This window comes from Vigna unguiculata, chromosome 9 (genome assembly GCF_037176805.1).
Source record: "Vigna unguiculata cultivar grain cowpea cultivar isolate G323 ecotype 2 chromosome 9, ASM3717680v1, whole genome shotgun sequence".
In the NCBI taxonomy this organism is placed as follows: domain Eukaryota; kingdom Viridiplantae; phylum Streptophyta; class Magnoliopsida; order Fabales; family Fabaceae; genus Vigna; species Vigna unguiculata.
The window spans coordinates 35,463,973-35,482,481 of NC_140800.1; the positions used below are offsets into that span (position 1 = coordinate 35,463,973).

The 18,509-nt window shown below is 30.7% G+C and overlaps 1 protein-coding gene across 2 annotated transcripts; it reads right to left on the reverse strand.

Annotated features, from left to right (window-relative positions):
* Nucleotides 1-322: 322 nt before the first annotated feature.
* LOC114162409 (mediator of RNA polymerase II transcription subunit 15a-like) lies at nt 323-6,431 on the reverse strand. Of its 2 annotated transcripts, none has more exons than XM_028046280.2 (5): nt 6,310-6,431; nt 5,703-5,826; nt 3,649-3,760; nt 3,436-3,550; nt 323-700 (listed from the first exon to the last, which is right to left on the reverse strand). In XM_028046280.2, the coding sequence occupies exons 2-5, from the start codon at nt 5,810-5,812 to the stop codon at nt 681-683; spliced, it is 357 nt and encodes a 118-aa protein (XP_027902081.1). In that variant the 5' UTR covers nt 5,813-5,826; nt 6,310-6,431; the 3' UTR covers nt 323-680. The 2 variants fall into 2 exon arrangements, with proteins under 2 accessions (XP_027902081.1, XP_085522585.1); XM_085666459.1 differs by lacking the exon at nt 6,310-6,431 and adding an exon at nt 6,061-6,303.
* Nucleotides 6,432-18,509: the final 12,078 nt, after the last annotated feature.

Below are 18,509 nucleotides of genomic sequence, written 5' to 3' on the forward strand. Positions count from 1 at the left end.
ACGAAGTACAAAGTAATTTTTGATACATAATGAGGCTCATAAAGCATCATTATTTCATTTGATAATTTGATAGGAATATCTTACTAGCAACATCTCAATTATAGTGACAGGATAAACTTTTTCAAGCTATTGAACTCACACAAGGTGAGGCTCAAAAATGGTGGTGGTATGAAGAAGTTTGTATATGTTTAAAATATGTTTGCATGTGGTTATTGTGATGTGATGCCAAACTGTATGACTTAAAAAGGAGATGCTATGATGATGTTTGAGTGCCCTAGAGAGAGGTTGGACAAACTCTTAAGAAATGATGACTAAAGTGACCTAAGATGAGTAATATGACATATAATTCACCAAACTTGTCAAAAGAAATTACAATTGAAAGCCCTAAAATTTAAGCAAAAAGGAAAGCAAATAAGCTAAACTATGCGGCCTAATGGAAAGACTAGAAGGCACTTAGAACCTTCAAAGCACTTACCAACTAAGATGCGCTTCACTATAAGAAATTAAGGTTCTAATTAGGAGATGGGATTGAACACCAAAGGCTCCCCCAAGACACCTAATTAGGCCAAGATTACAAAAAGCAAAACAAGTAAAAGTTACAACTCAAATAAATAAAAAGTGTGCATCTTTTCCTTTCCAAGTGTTTCTCTCATCCTTTTCTTGTCTCTTTCGCTAAGGCTTCAAGTCTCCTTTAGATTTCCTATTGCGAAAGTCAAAGTTCACATTGATAATTCTATTTATGGTGACATCTAATCAAACAAAAAGAATAACGCTTTTATTGTTTTTGTTTGATGACCACAAAGTGTTTTATCTGATCTAGCGATAACTATAGCTGTAAGGTCTCCCTTGGTATTTAGCTTAGATACTACTGAATAAGAACCTGTGTTGCTTTAACTTATCGTGAACTTTTGGCCATAAATAACTACTTAAGATTAGTTCTTTTTTTATATAAAATCACATCAGAATTTATCTATTCCGTTTTATGTTTAAAGTGTGTATTGTGCCCAAGTTCTATCTTTTACATTGAATACAAATGCATGATTTGATTTATTTTATGGAGAACATAAGTAGTTAGACATCCTAGAATCAAATCTGCAGAACTGTAAGAAAAATAGGAGCCAGAAAAAAAAAATATGGAGGAGAATATTTATCTAAAACAAAGCCAGTGAGTTTCGGCCTTTTCTGGTTGGTAAAAAGGTACATAAAAGAAAAACTCTTTATTTCTTGAAGTAAAACTACTTCAATTTCATAATCTTATGGCCATTGGTAATAGTTCAAACAATTTATATAGTAATTCAAAAACAATTCAAAGAAAATTTAGTTTTAACTAGATGACTATAATTCAATTTTGTTCAATCATTTAAGTTTCAATTTTACTATGATTCATTGGTTTGTTGTGTACCAATCTTACCTGAGAAACATCTACTACTAAAAAAGCACCCCACACCAACCTAATACTTTAGGTACCAATCTTTTCCTAACCTTACATTTCTACTCAACACGTTCCTAACCTAACAACTACTATGCCTGCAAAGAATCTCAATTAAAAGTAACCAGTATCATGTTAGTCAATGTGTAAAACAAAATCCTTGAGTGTAAGCTCATTGACACTAGCATTTCACATAATCAAGCTTCAACTCAAATTGCTTCAGTCAATTTTTGAAAATTAGTTACCACACTCCAGCATATTTTTCTTCAAAAATTAAACTAAAAACACAAATGACCTAAAATCAAAGCAAAAGTGAAAACATAAACCAAATGAAATCAAAACAAAAACGAAAAAAAAAAATCCCATTAATTTCGTTACTTTGTTCTCCTCTCCCACCCTTTTCATTTTGATATTATCTCTGTTTTTATCTTTTTCAGGCTCTTGTATCTGGATGTTCTCAGGAGGTTTAGATACTATTATACATTGTGATGAATTTCGGGAATTGTTTGATAGAACTACAAGATAACTATAATTCAATTTGGTTCAATCATTTCAATTTCAATTTTACTATGATTCATTGGTTTGTTGTGTTTTCGGTGTCTTGGCTGGTTGAATGGGGCGATCTATGGAACAATCTATGGTATGGAATTATGAACAAAAGTAAAAATTAGTGCGACAATATTATTTTGCATAAGTTGTTGGCGTGCCTGGGATTGATTGGGCATAGGAATAGAATGTAGCTGCCCAGGATTGTGAACTTGAGATGGAATTACAAGCCCTATTAAATAAACAGTGATTGGCTAAGATAGACAAGCCCACAAAAAGCTTAAGATATAACATCAAGATCCAAATGAATGTTAACAACACACAATTGGAATTTTGCAACCTAACAAGAAGTTGAATTTACCAAAAAGCTATTAAGCAAGCAAGAAAGGTCCAAATAAAAGAAAGCAATTGTATGAACAAGCAAAACTACCTGTAATAATGGATACAAGTTGGCCTTCAGAGGGAATAAAAAGTTAACAATGTGGTTCAAGCTTTTTGAACTTTCAAAAATTAAGCATTTCATCACATTTTTCCTTTTTGTGTAATCTGTATTGTCCATTCACAATTAGATTGATTTTTGTTAGGGATCCAACAACAAAAATGGATGAAATAAAGCCAATATTATTATTCAAAAATGTATCAGAAATACAGTAGGGTTAACAATCCTACTGACACAAAGCAAGCTCCTTCAAGGAAACAACATTCCCACTCCTAACCAGATTTTTTCTCTCCCCACTACCTCTTATTTTACTCCCTTATATTCTCCCTATCCCTCTCATTCCTTAATTGATTCGGTTACATCTTTTGCCACCACAACACTACTCTTCACACCCTCTAAACCTTGTGCTTACTGTGAGTGTCTAGGCCCACCTTCCTTGCCCTATCAATTTTGGTCAAAACGGTTACCCAACCAACACCTAGATTTGTAATTTCAATGTGCCCTTTTTGGTCGAAGTCTTAAACCCAAGATTAACAAAAGATTCTTGATGTAGGATACAACACTCGCATCCTTTACCTTTTGGCAATCAATCACTTAGTTCAAATCCACATACAATCTAATCCAATAAAAAAAACATACATGTATTTGGTGTTCAAATTCAAACCAAACATTTAAAAAAAAATTCACTTTAGATACGAAAATCGGCATGGCAAAAAACAGGAATGGCAAAGGAAACCAAAATTGCAAGTCAACAACGGATTTACATAGAGACATTGCAATGTTCTTAACAGATAAATTTAAAAGGTTGATATCAATGGAAAAGTTTTAAAGGGACAGTGTTTCAGAAACAACTACCAGGATCATATGTAACACCAGCAAACAAAAATCAAATGTTAACAATACTTCGCACCAATAGGACACAAGACAATCCCAACAACTTAAGTTGAACTTGAGACAACTCCAAGTCAAATCACGTTAGAATGTGAATATAGCCACTATGCCAAAGTCATAAAAAGCTAACCTGGACCGGGAGGTTTATTACTTGGACCACCTTGATTTGGAGCGTTGGCCATGCTGCCCTGGGATTTAGTCTCCATTGTAAGCATCTTCAATGATATTTTCCGTAGATAATCAAACTGAAATAAGGGAATATCCCATTAAACCATCAATCTTTCATATTGAATGTAATTGTAAACATAATCACAAATTGATAAATCTATAATCAAATATGTACCTGGCTTGTTGCAGCACTAAAAATCTTCTCTTCAAACCTTTGAGCAATCTTTTGAAGTTCATGCAATCCCTCTTGACCAGAAACAGGAAGATGTCTTTTTAACGTGTCCATTCTATAGAAGATGAAGAAAAGCGATTCAATAACTAAATAATACAAATTATAGAAAACTTATGGTCAATAGACAATCCTATAATGTTATAAGCTCGTTAAAATGTAAAAAATACCTTACTGAAATCATACACATATTCAAAACAAATATAGTAGAATGGATATCAGAAATGGAATGCAAGCAGCAAATTTAAATTTAAATTTTTGAATTTCCCTCTCTTTTTCCTATAATATTCTCAACCAAGGCTAGCATGAGTGGTTAAGTATAGGAATGCCTTTCTTTCGAAAATAACTTCTGAAATATATGAAAAATTGAGAGTTTGAAGCACTTGTGAGAGTAGTTCTCAACCATGAGTTTTATCTTGATTTTTAGTAGTCCAAGTGATTACTCTTCCTTTTTGCTTATCATGAAGATGAAGATGAAGATGAAGATGAAGATGGAACTTCAAATTCAAGTAGCATACCAGTTTCTTCCACCATTTAAGTATTCTCCTCCTCCACCTTTTCTCCATTAATTTGTGTTCATGTCCTTATGCTCTATAATTTTTAGTTCAACTCTATCCTAATCCATTTCTATCCATAGTTATGTTCTGGTTAATGATTTTATTTGGCTAGCTTGAATTCTACATTGTTCTAGTATAGAATTCTAGATCCTACACTTGTTCCTGTTCAATATTGATCTTGTGATTAGATTCATTGATTCAAGCCTCTCAAGAAATGATTTCAAGTTTTAACGCAAGGATAAGATTCAACTCTAATTGTTGTCTTGTTTCGTATGCATTTAAGTTTCCTTGGCATATATGAACTCTATCAAAAACATAAGAGAAAAAAAGTTCTACTAATAGTACTATAGTTTTCCACTAAATATCCATCAGCCACATACTCTCTGTGAAGAGAAAATATGTATAAGTTATTTAAGAGCAAAATACACAATCCTAAATCTAGTATGCAAAGAAAAACATGCTCCTCTGTGAAAATAATGGCAGTAACCTCCAACCAAACACACCAAATGAGAGTAATGATAGTGCATGAAAAATAATAACAGCAAATAGAAAAAATAAACTCAGCTCTCCTCCTTTGAGATATCTAAATATGCACCCACAATAGCAAAAGTTCATTCTAACACATTGTGCAATAACACCAAAAATTGAAAAACTTTGTATTTTTCGGTGATATCATGGTCAACACCAAAGTATGACTACTCCAAAGTTGTTAAACTCTAGTTACTACCTAGAATCAAGAGGGAGTGGAAAGCTAGAAACTCGAATCATAAGATCTTAAATTTCAACCTAATAATAATTATAAATAATACATATGCATAAAAAGAACATAGATAAAGAAAAAAAAAACTCACATCATTAAAAAAAATTGAAAATTCATTATCATAAATGTATAGACAACTAGAGAGAGAAATAAAATTTGTAACATGATAGAAATAATTCAAAATAATTCATAAAAGTTAATAATTTCAACCTGGTAAATCACATCACCAGAGTGATCCTACCCTCAATAAGTTCAGCTTGCGCAGGACCTTTGACATGTAAAATGATACGATCTTACAAGGCACAAATGATTTTAACAAAATTGTCCCACTAACACATCAATGAGCATGTGCAACGCTGACATGCTAAACCTCATCCCTACACTTTAATTATGACATTAAAACCAATAATAAAAGAAATATTTTATTAAATATTCGTTTGAAGGAAAAATTAACCCATTTAATTATTTTGTTAACCTAATCGCCAGACATTTGAGCACATATTTCATATCTTTTTGCATCAGAGGATTACAATTACACAATATGACGCTGCTATTGATGCTCTTTCATATGCATCCATTTATCACTTGGAAGGAAGACCAGAGTCCACACGGAAATGTTGGCAATCTATGGAATTATGAACAAAAGTAAAAATCAGTGCGACAATATTAGGACTAAATCTTACATTCTGTTGACAATTCTTTGGCGTGACTCTTGCAGCAGTCCACCTCTCCAATCACTGGTATCCATATTGGCTTCAGTACCTTGATTAGGTCTCCAATTATTGTTATCCATTTAATTTTGATAAACTGAAAAACGAAAAACGGACTATTCTTGTCAAATTGAATTCCTAAAGGAAAGAAAGTGCAAAAGATGAATATAAATGTATGAAATATTATGAAGATAATCCAAGATAACCCATATAAATAAATGGTTTTCAACAGTCCATCAATAAATTGTATAGTCAAGAAAACCGTTAAACAACAAAACAAAACGTTATAAAAACCTAGGTTTATAAGATGTACGCAAAAACATTAAATTACATAAAGTATTTCCTCAATTTTGTCCATATCTAGATTCATGCCACATCTTAATTAGTTGTCATGTTCTCATATCTCAAAGATCGATTCAAACGAAACGTTCTCATATCTCAAAGATCGATTCAAAGAAACGCCCCTCTTTTCTACTTGATCTTTGGATTAAAGAGCTATCCATGACCGTGGAGCCAATAATCATCTTTCAACGATGAGAGAGAAAGAAAGAAAAAAGAAATCCAATATTAGAAAACGGACCTGGTGGTGGTGGCCATTTTCATGCGATTCGGCGATGTATGGGCAGTGTTACAGATTGCGTGTCTGACTCGTGAGCTTCGACTGTATTGTAGGTAACTTAGAGGTAAAGAAACAATTTCGAATTATTATTATTATTATAAAGCCTTCTAACTTCTCAATATTTTATTACATATAAAATATAATACGGACAATAAAATCGTATTTAAACAGGTAAGATTAAGAAAAAATTAAAAGTATACATTACTTCTTTAACTGGTTGATTAATTATTATTAATGTATGACTATATTATATTAACTATTGAGTATGTGTATTTATAATGTATGAGTTTTTAGTTTTCCATATTTATTTTAACTTTGTGAATACAAAATGTGGCTGGAATTGATAAATTACATTGTTTTATTATATTATTTTGAAATGAGATATTATATTTCTACTCATATCAAATTTAACTATTTTTGCATTTGTATTATCATGTTATTGTATTTTATTTCACCAAAATATATAAATTCGTTAAAATTTGTAAATATTTACGATTGGAAGTCAAGGAAATTTATTTTTTCTCAATAATATTTAAAATAGTAAAAAGAAAATTGTATTAGGTGTGTATTTTTATTAAATCACGGGAAGAATCATTGAATCATTTAAATCACTAACACTACGTTTCACTTCCGGTCATTTGCGGTTAAAAATGATTATGAGCAACAAATTTGTAGGTGATATTTGGTATCATATATGCATATTTGAAGGTGAGAGAAATAATACTTTAGTCACATGGTAAATTTTTTCAATCTCATTTGAGATGAGTTATTTGAAAGTAATACATGAGTTTTCATAATAATACTTTTGTCTAAATCACGGTATTTTCACATGCATGCACTATTATAGGAGGTGTTGTAAACTTCCATGGTAATTGAAGAATGTGGTTGGATAATGCATGTTTCGGGTTATTACGGTGAGAATCGATTATGTTGTGGTTGAATCGATTATATAACAAAACAAAGGAAAAAGTGATCGATTTCACATGTATGAGAATAGGTTCTCTTATTGCTGGAACCGATTTTGATGTCTGAAATTATGTTTAACCTTGTTTTTTGTGTTGCATTAATAATGCACGGATTATACAAAGAAAAATAATTATAATTAACATTTTGGCACAGGCATGGAAACAATATACACTGATTTTTTTTAAAAACAAATCATATTACTTAAAGAATCATAATCTCAATAACTTTTTTTCTATTAAGATTGTTGGATAGAAAAATTTTAATTAAAACAACAATAAATATCAATAGTAATAAATAATAAAGAAGAATAATAATAAATATTAATACTAATAACAACAATAACAATTATAAAAACCAAAAGTAATCTTACATTTTAATTTATTTTTATTTTATTACATTTTCAAATCTTTCATAAATTTTCAAAACTTCGTTTTAAAATTCACTTACTTTTATCTTAAATTATCTCGATTTCATCTTCAAACTGTTAAAAAATTAAAAATCTACTTACTTTTATCTCAAATTCTTTCAATTTCACCTCCAAAATTTTTAAAAAAACACAAAAATTTAATCATCAAATTCTTTCAATCCATGAACTCACTCTCCCTCTCATTTAAATCATCTTCAAAAGTATCAAATATTTTAACACATGATCACATATAAGATATGTTATTATTTCTCATATCTCATATTTTTGCGTTATACTCCATTTTTATCTTATCTTTTTATGTATTTCTTATCTCATTTTTTTGTGTAAATGTGATTAAGAAGATGTTTTTCTTTACCTACTTTGGTATCTACTCCTTAAGGCAATTAGTATGATTGATGTCAACAACAGGTTTGTTAGCGTTTTAATCATAAATGTTCAATATCATGTCAGAATTCATAAATTTCATATATAAAAGGGAGAATCGAAGAAAAAAAATAATGGTTAAGTCTAAACACAATAAAAGAAAAATAAAACAAATATAATTATATGGATAATATGTTTGATTTATATGGATAAGCAAAATCTGTTATGAATCTTTTTAGATTATTTTTAGGACGGTGGAAGTATGATCGAGTATTTATAGGACTTTAACGTGTAACTTTATAATTTTAAAAATTTTAAGTCTTTTTTTAAAATTACTCTTTTGGTCATTCTTTTTGTCAAGTAGTGTCACATTGGTCTTCTAAATTTTTATTTGTCTCAATTTGGTATTGATTTTTTAAAAAAATGATTCAATTTGGTCATTGCAATCAATTTTGACCAAACGGTATTAAAGTCAATTTTACGTGTAAATTTGTGATTTTTTTTTATTTGATGGATTTTTTTATTTTTTATTCTTTTATACATGACATTTTACAAATGGTCTTGACTCGAAGAGGGAGTCGATTCACGTATTTCACCATTTCCCGGATCGTTATCGTCTCTCCCCAGTTCAAGGTATGGGTTCTTTCTCTATTACGAAAGTCTCGGTGTGAAGTCCCTTACTTATCTGACTCTAGTAGAGTGTCACGTGTGTCAAAATGATGATTCAACTTGTCTTTAGGTCCAATTTGGTCTCATTTTTTGTAAAATTGAAGCATTATTGTCTCTTTTAAAGTGGGACTCAATTTTAATAAATCGTTTTGACACATGATACAAGTGTGAAGTAACATGTGTAAAAAAAAATAAAAACAAAATTTATTTTAAAAATTTTAAAATATTCAAAAATCTGCAAATTGACATGTGGCGTTAACTTTAACAATGTTTGGTTAAACTAACAGCAATGATCAAATTGAATCATCTTTAAGAAAATTATAACCAAATTGAAACAAAAAAAACTAAATGACCAATTTGACACTGTTTGACAAAAATAAGAATAAAAAAGTAATTTAACTTTTATTAACAAAAAAATATACGTAATCCCATACATTGTCTGTAGGGGTGGGCATGGATTGGATATTTAATGATCCAATCCACATCCATTTTAGATCCAAATAATTGGATTAGATTTTTGACCCAAATCCATTTTTTTAGCAAAAGTAGTTTGGATTTTTTTTAAATCCAGATCCAAATATTTGGATCAAGATTTAAATCCAATCCAAATATTTGGATTAAGTTTAAAATCCAGAATCCATTTTTAATAAAAGAAATTTAAATTGAATTTCTTAAAACTTGTGTCATTAAGGCCCGAATGACTCGGATGGGATTGACGACCCGGACGGACCCGACGACCCGGACAACCCAGACAGGCCCGACGACCCGAACGACCCAAACGGGCCCGATGACTCGAACGGGCTCGACAACCCGAACGGGTCGGACAACCCGAACGGGCCCGAAAACACGAACAGGCTTGACGAGGCGAACGGGCCGGACGACCCGAATGGGCCCAACGACCCGGACGGGCCAGACGACCCGAACGGACCGGTCCAAATAGTCGGGCCCAATCGGGTAGTCGGGCACGTTCGAATCGTGGGGCCCATCTGGGTCGTCAGGTACGTCAAGGTCATCAGGCCTGTCTGAGTCGTCGGGCCCATCCGAGTCGTAGGGCCTGTCCGGGATGTCGAGCCCGTCTGGGTTGTAGGGCCCGTCCGGGTCGTAGGGCTCGTTCGTGTCATCGTGCCATCCGGGTCGTAAGGCCCGTGTAGGTCGTCAGGCTCGTCCGGGTCGCTAGGCCCGTTAGGGTCGTCCAAGTCGTCAGGTCTGTCCGGATCGTCGGGCCCGTCTGGGTCGCCAGGTCGTCTGGCCCGTTCGTGTTGTAGTGCCCATCCAGGTCGTAAGTCACGTGTAGGTCGTCGGGCCCGTCCGGGTCGCCAGGTCGTCTGGCCCATCCGGGTCTTCGGGTTCGTTCGGGTTGTCAGGCCTGTTCGGGTTTTTGGGCCTGCCTGACTCTTTCGGGTCTTTGGGCTGCCTGACATGTTTTCGTCATTGGTTTTGCCTGGTCCGTTCGGGTTTTCGGGTCCGCGTGACCCTTTCGAGTCTTCGGGTCTGCCTGACCCGTTCGGGTCTTCAGGCCCGCCTTACTCGTTCGGGTCATCAGGCTCGCCTGACCCGTTCGGGTCTTCGGGCCTGCCTGACCCGTTCAGTTCTTCGAGCCTGCTTGACCCATTCGGGTCATCGAGCCCGCTTGGCTTGTTCGGGTCTTCGAGCCCGCTTGGCCCGTTCGGATCTTCGAACCTGCCTAACCTATTTGGGTCTTCGGGCCCACCTGGCTCATCAGGTCATTGGGCCTGATCGACTCGTTTGGTTTGTCGGGCCCGCCTATCTCGTTCATATCTTTAGGCCCGCCCAACCTCTTATAGTTGTCGAGCCTGTCCAATTCGTATAGGTCGTCGAGCAAGACCCATCCAAGTCTGAATTTAGTATAGTTCATCTCAACCTTTAGTCTAACCCAACTAAAAATTTAAATTGAAAATTTGGATTGGATTTTTTGGATTATCCATATTTAAAAATCTTGATTTATAAAATGGATATCCAATCCATAAGATATATACAATGTAAATTAGATTGGAATCCATATCTATTAAATGGATTTTAAATGGATTAGATTTTTAATAAAATGGATTATAAATGGAGTGGATTGGAGCAAAAGTGGATTGGATCAAGAAAATTAAATTTTTTGCCCACCCCTAATTGTCTGGTTTGTGTAATTCATAAATGTTTAAAAAATGTTTCAAATCCTATAATTTAGAATATTAAATATTAATGTTTTTATATTTTTAGAATTATAATAATTGCAAATTTGTATAAATTGTATTTTAAATTATATATCCTAAAATAAAAAATAAATAATATATTTTGAATTACATCATTTAAAATATATATTTATATTTCAGAGTACAAATTTTCATGAAAGATTATTATATTATGAATTGTAAAATAATATAAATTTATATTCTAAAATATATAATTCACAATATAAATTTATAAATTATATTTTAAATTTTACATTTTAAGTCCTAAGGTGTGTTTGTTTTTAAAGATGAATTTGAGGAGATAGAGAGAGAAAAGTGCGGTTGTTTGTTTAAAAGGATAAAGAAGTAAAAATGAATAGGTCCAAAATAAATTGAAAAAATTTGCAGGTAAATTCCTCATAAATTTAAAAAATTTGCAGGTAGGTCCTTGATAAATTTAAATATACTATCGATATATCTTATGGATCTAAAAATTTTGCAAGTAGGTCCATCATAAATTTAAAAACTTTGCAGGTAGATTCCTAATAAATTTAAAAACAGTGTACATAGGTTCTTGATAAATTTAAATACTTTGCAGATAGATCCCTGATAAATTTAAAAATTTTGCAGGTAGGTCCTTGATAAATTTAAAAGCTTTGTAGGTAGGTCCCTCATAAATTTAAAAAGTTTGCAGGTAGGTCCTTAATAAATTTAAATACTTTGCAAGTAGATCCGGATAGTTTTAAAAAAATTTGCAGGTAGGTCCTTGATAAATTTATATACTTTGTAGGTAGGTCCCTCATAAATTTAGAAAGTTTGAAGGCAGGTAGTTGATAAATTTAAATACTTTGCAGGTAGATCCCTGTTATATTTAAAAAGTTTGCAACTCGGTCCCTCACAAATTTAAAAGTTTTGCAAGTAGGTCGTTGATAGATTTAAAAACTTTTTAGTTAGATCCATGATAATTTTAGAAACTTTGTAGTTAGATCCAGATAAATTTAAAAACTTTGTAGGTAGGTCCTTGATAAATTTTAAGACTTTGCAAGAGGTCCCTAATAAATTTAAAAATTTTACAGGTAGGTCCTTGATAAGTTTAAAAACTTTGCACGTAGCTTCCTAATAAATTTAAAATATTTACAGGTAGGTCCCTCATAAATGAAAAAACTTTGCAGGTAGATTCTTGATAAATTTAAAAGATTTGGAGGTAGGTCCCTAATAAATTTAATAAATTTAGAAACTTTAAAGGTAGTTCCCTAATAAATTTAAAAATTTTGCAGCAATGTCCCGAATAAATTTAGATACATTGCAGTTAGATACATAATAAATTTAAAAACTTACAATTACGTCCACGATCAACTTTTAAATTTTCAATAATTAGGTCTCTAATAAATTTATAAATTTTTCAAATTTTAAAAACTTTGTACTTAGGTCCCCGATAAATTTAAAAAATTTTGTAGGTAGGTCTATGATAAATTTGAAAATTTTTCATATAAGTATTTAAAAAACTTTGCAGGTAAGTCCTTCATAAATTTAAAAATTTTGCAAGTAAGTCCTTAATAAATTTACATAATTTGAAGGTAGGTTCCTTATAACTCTAGAAAGTTTGTAGGTAGGTCCTTGATAAATTGAAATACTTTGTAGTTAAATCCTTGATAGATTTAAAAAGTTTGCACGTAGGTCCTTGATAAATTTAAAAACTTTGCAGATAGGTTCCTAATAAATTGAAAAAATTTGCAAGTAGGTCCCTCATAGATTTAAAAACTTTGCAGGTAGGATCTTGATAAATTTAAAAGTTAAATATGTTTTTGGTCCCTCAAGTTTCAATGAATTTTGGAATTAATCCCTCATCAAAACTTTATACCAATTTAGTCCTTCATCTTTCAAAATGCGTGAATTTAGTCCTTTCAACCAAAGTTTGTTAAGTTTATCTGACGTTTCAAGCACATTTCATGATAGTATTTAAGTTAATATTGAAGAAAAAATGTGTCAAACAATGTAAATAATTTAAATACTATCATGAAATGCGCTTGAAATGTCAGATAAACTTAACAAAATTTGGTTAAAAGGACTAAATTCACGCATTTTGAAAGATGAATGACTAAATTGGTCAAAAATTTTGATGAGGGACTAATTCCAAATTTCGCTGAAACTTGAGGGACCAAAAACATATTTAACCCTAAATTTAAATACTCTACAGGTAGATCCTTGATGGATTTAAAAATTTTGCAGGTTGGTCCTTCATTAATTTAAAAACTTTGCAGGTAGCTTCCTAACAAATTTAAAAACATTATAGGTAGGTCCTTGATAAATTTAAATACTTTGTAGATAGATCCCTGATAAATTTAAAAATTTTGCAAGTAGGTCCTTGATAAATTTAAAAGTTTTGTAGGTAGGTCCCTGATTAATTTAAAGACTTTGCAGGTAGGTCCATAATAAATTTAAAAATTTTGCAGGTAGGTCCTTGATAAATTTAAATACTTTGCATGTAGGTCTCTCATAAATTTAGAAAGTTTGCAAGTAGGTCCTTGATAAATTCAAAAACTTTGAAAGTAAATCCCTGATAGATTAAAAAAAATTTGCAAGTAGGTCCTTGATAAATTTAAATACTTTGCATGTAGGTCCCTCATAAATTTAGAAAGTTTGAAGGTAGGTCGTTGATAAATTTAAATACTTTACAGGTAGATCCCTGATAGATTTAAAAAGTTTGCAGGTCGGTTCTTAAAAATTTAAAAGTTTTGTAGATAGGTCATTGATAAATTTAAAATCTTTTTTGTTAGATCCATGATAATTTTAGAAAATTTGTATTTAGGTCATGATAAATTTAAAAACTTTGTAGGTAGGTCCTTGATAGATTTTAAAACTTTGGAGGTAGGTCCTTTATAAATTTAAAAATTTTGCAGGTAGGTCCTTGATAAATTTAAAAGCTTTGCAAGTAGGTCCTTGATAAATTTAAAAACTTTTTAGTTAGATCCATGATAATTTTAGAAACTTTGTATTTAGGTCCGGATAAATTTAAAAACTTTGTAGGTAGGTTCTTGATAAATTTTAAAACTTTACAGGTAGGTCCGTGATAAATTTAACAATTTTGCAGGTAGATCTTTGATAAATTTAAAAGCTTTGCAGGTAGGTCATTGATAAATTTATGTCAACATCTAATTTTGTCCGGGTGAATGTATTTGTTTTGTTAAATAAAATATAATAAAATAAAAATATGTTAGGCTTTTTAAATTAAATTCTACCAAGAAAAAAAGGGAAAAATGAAAAAAATATAGAAAAGAAATTTGAAAAACCTCTCTTCTTTTTTATTACCAAAGTACACAAGCAAAGGTGGGTCATCTTACTTCTTTTCGGTCAGTTTTGCTCTATTCGTGACCCTGAGAGGTAAATTTTTTTTGCTTCTAATGTTATTCATGTACTGTTGAGACTCTTTTTATATTATGGAGAGTATGATTGATTGACTCGTTGTATGGATAAATGTGTTTGGGGTTCGAATGTTAGGTGATTTTGGGTTTGGGTTCGTCATTGATATGCCCAACCCTTTCTATTTTCCTTTTATTTGGGATGTCATTATTTTGGTAATTAAAAATATTTTCGTAGGCTTTCAATTCTCCTTAAAAAAAATTAAAAAAATAATAAAAAAATAATTTTTTTTTCTTTTATATAAGAAATGAAAACCATGTCAAGTATTGGACTTGCTTGATAATCAAAACACTCCTTCATAGATCTTTAATTCTTCTTTTTTTTATTAAAAAAATAATAAAAAAAACTAAAAATTATAAAATTGTTTTTGAATATCATGTCAAGTTTCGGATTTGCTTGATAATCAAATCTTTTATCACATGGAATCTCAAATTTTCTTGATATTAATAATATATATATATATATATATATATATATTAAAATCTAAAATTTTAAAAATAATAATAATATCAAACAACAAATATTTTTATAAAGAACTACGTTATCCCTGATTTTCCAAATGAAAATACGTAGGAGCGAGATATAATCCTTGTCGGGCCAAAAGAATAAAAAAAAATTGTTTTTAATCTTTATTATTTTTGTATGTGTTTTTTAGTTTGTTTTATTTTTGGGGGAACAACAAATATTTTAAACATAAAATTCTATCTTGCACACTTAATTAAAGAGGAACCGTCTTAAAACAGACGTTGTGGGATGTTAATACCTTCCCCACACGTAACCAACTCCTAAATCCAAATTTGGTTTCGAAAACCATTCTTTTTTAAGATTTTTCTATAGTTTTCCATAATAAACTATGGTGAAGATTCCTTTATACCTTTTTAAATCATTTTTGCCGTCTCGCCGCAATCTCGGTTGTGACAGATGGCGATTCCACTGGAGAAGTTTTGGAGAGTCGATCCTATTAGTTAAGTGTGCAAAACGTATGTTGTTTTTATATATTCGTTTTCTCCTTATTTTTGTTTTACTTGATGTACATTTATCTATCTTTATTTTTGTTGATGTCATCTTTACTTGCTTTGATGTCCTCATATGATTATATGGTTGAAATTATTGAACCTTAGAGTAGAAGACAATTGCTATATCTGTTTGGGAATTTTCTGGTTGTTTTGCATGTGTGGGTTTGAGTAGTCTTAGGTTGCTCCCTTCACACACTACACATGTTAGGCTAGTGCATTCATTTTAATATTGGGGTCCCTAAATTTAAAATTTTTGCAGGAATGTCCAAATAAATTTAAATACTTTACAGGTAGATACCTGATAAATTTAAAAATTTTGCAGGTGATCCCTGATAAATTTAGAAACTTTAAAGGTTGGTCTCTAATAAATTTAAAAATTTTGCAGGAATATCCCGAATAAATTTCAATACTTTGCAAGTAGATACCTGATAAATTTACAAATTTACAAGTACGTCCATGATAAAATTTAAAATTTTCAAAAATTAGGTCACTAATAAATTAGAAACTTGAAGTTAGACCCCTGAAAAATTTTAGAAACTTTGTATTTAGGTCTCCAATAAATTTAGAAACTTTGAAGTTAGGTTCCTGATAAATTTAAAGACTTTGTAGGTAGGTAGATAAATTTGAAAATTTTGCAGATAGGTCCTTAATAAATTTAAATACTTTGCAAGTAGGTCCCTCATAAATTTACAAAGTTTGCAGGTAGGTCCCTGATAAATTTAAATACTTTGTAGGTACTCCCTGATAGATTTAAAACTTTGTAGTTAGATCCATGATAATTTTAGAAACTTTGTATTTAGGTCCTTATAATTTTAAAAACTTTGTAGGTAGGTCCTTAATAAATTTTAAAACTTTGTAGGTAGGTTTCTAATAAATTTTAAAATTTTCCAGGTAGGTCCTTGATAAATTTAAAAGCTTTGTAGGTAGGTCCCTGATAAATTTAAAATATTTGTAGGTAAGTCCTTGATAAATTTAAAAACTTTACAGGTAGGTCAATAATAAATTGAAAAAATTCGCTGGTAAGTCCCTTATAAATTTAAAAACTTTGCAGGTAGGTCCTTAATAAATTTAAAAACTCTGCAAGTAGATCTCTGATAGATTTAAAAGTTTTGCAGGTTCTTGATAAATTTAAAAAGCTTCCAGGTAGATTCCTCATAAATTTAAAAATATTGTAGGTAGGTCCTTGATAAATTTAAATACTTTGTAGATAGATCCTTTATAAATTTAAAAATTTTGCAGGTAGGTCCTCAAAAATTTAAAAACTTTTTGGTACGTCCTTGATAAATTTAAAAATGTTTCATGCAGGTCCATATTAAATTTAAAAACTTTGCAGGTACGTCCTTCATAAATTTAAAAACTTTGCAGGTGTGTATGTAATAAATTGAAAAACTTTGGAGTTAGGTCCCTCATAAATTTGAAAAATTTACTTGTACATTCTTGATAAATTTATATACTTTGCAGGTAGATCTTTGATAAATTTAAAAGTTTTACAAGTAGGTCCCTATTAAATTTAGAAACTTCAAAGGTAAGTCCCTAATAAATTTAAAAATTTCGCAAGAAGGTCTCGAATAAATTTAAATACTTTGCAAGTAGATACCTGATAAATTAAAAAATTTACAAATACGTCCATGATAAAGTTTAAAATTTTCAATAATTAGATCCCTAATAAATTTAAAAATTTTGGAGTTAAATCCCTGAAAATTTTAGAAATTTTGTATTTAGGTCCCTGATAAATTTAAAAAACTTTGTAGGTAGGTCATTGATAAATTAAAAAAATTTGCAGGTAGGTCCCTCATAAATTTAAAGACTTTGCATGTAGGTCCTTGATATATTTAAAAACTTTGTAGATAGGTCCCTAATAAATTGAAAAAAATTGAAGGTAGATCCCTCATATATTTAAAAACTTTGTAGATAGGTCCTTGATAAATTTAAATACTCTACAAGTAGATCCCTGATGGATTTAAAAATTTTGCAGGTAGGTCCTTGATAAATTAAAAACTTTGCAGGTAGATTCTTCATAAATTTAAAAACATTGCAGGTAGGTCCTTGATAAATTTAAATACTTTGCAGATAGATCACTGATAAATTTAAAAATTTTTCTGGTAGGTCCTTGATAAATTTAAAAGCCTTGCATGTAAGTCCCTGATAAATTTGAAGACTTTGCAGGTAGATCCTTGATAAATTTAAAAATTTTGCAGGTAGGTCCTTGATAAATTTAAATACTTTGTAGGTAGATCCTGATAGATTCAAAAAGTTTACAGGTAGGTCGCTCATAAATTTAAAAGTTTTGCAGGTTGGTCTTGATAAATTTAAATACTGTGTAGGTAGATCCATGATAATTTTAGAAACTTTGTATTTAGGTCCTGATAATTTTAAAAATTTGTAAGTAGGTCCTTGATAAATTTTAAAACAAATTTTAAAACTTTGTAGGTAGGTCCCTGATAAATTTTAAAATTTTGCAAGTAGGTCCTTGATAAATTTAGAAGCTTTGTAGGTAGGTCCTTGATAAATTTAAAATATTTGTAGGTAATTCCTTGATAGATTTAAAAACTTTACAGGTAGGTCCCTAATAAATTGAAAAAATTTGCTGGTAAGTCCTTTATAAATTTAAAAACTTTGCAAGTAGAACACTGATAGATTTAAAAAGCTTGTAGTTAGGTCCTTGATAAATTTAAAAACTTTGCAAGTAGATTGCTCCCAATTTTAAAAACATTACATGTAGATCCTTGATAAATTTAAATACTTTGCACACAGATCCCTGATAAATTTAAAAATATTGCAAGTAGGTCTCTCATAAATTTAAAAACGTTATAGGTATGTCCCTAATAAATTTAAAAACTTTTCATGCAGGTCTATATTAAATTTAAAAACTTTGCACGTAGGTCCTTGATAAATTTAAAAACATTGCAGGTATGTCCGGAATAAATTGAAAAACTTTGGAAGTAGGTCACTCATAGTTTTAAAAACTTTGCAAATACATTCTTGATAAATTAATATACTTTGCATGTAAATCCCAAATAAATCTAAAATTTTTTCAGGTAGGTCCTGATAAATTTAGAAGCTTGACAGGTAGGTCGCTACTAAATTTAAAACTTTGCAGATACGTTGCCGATTATATTTCAA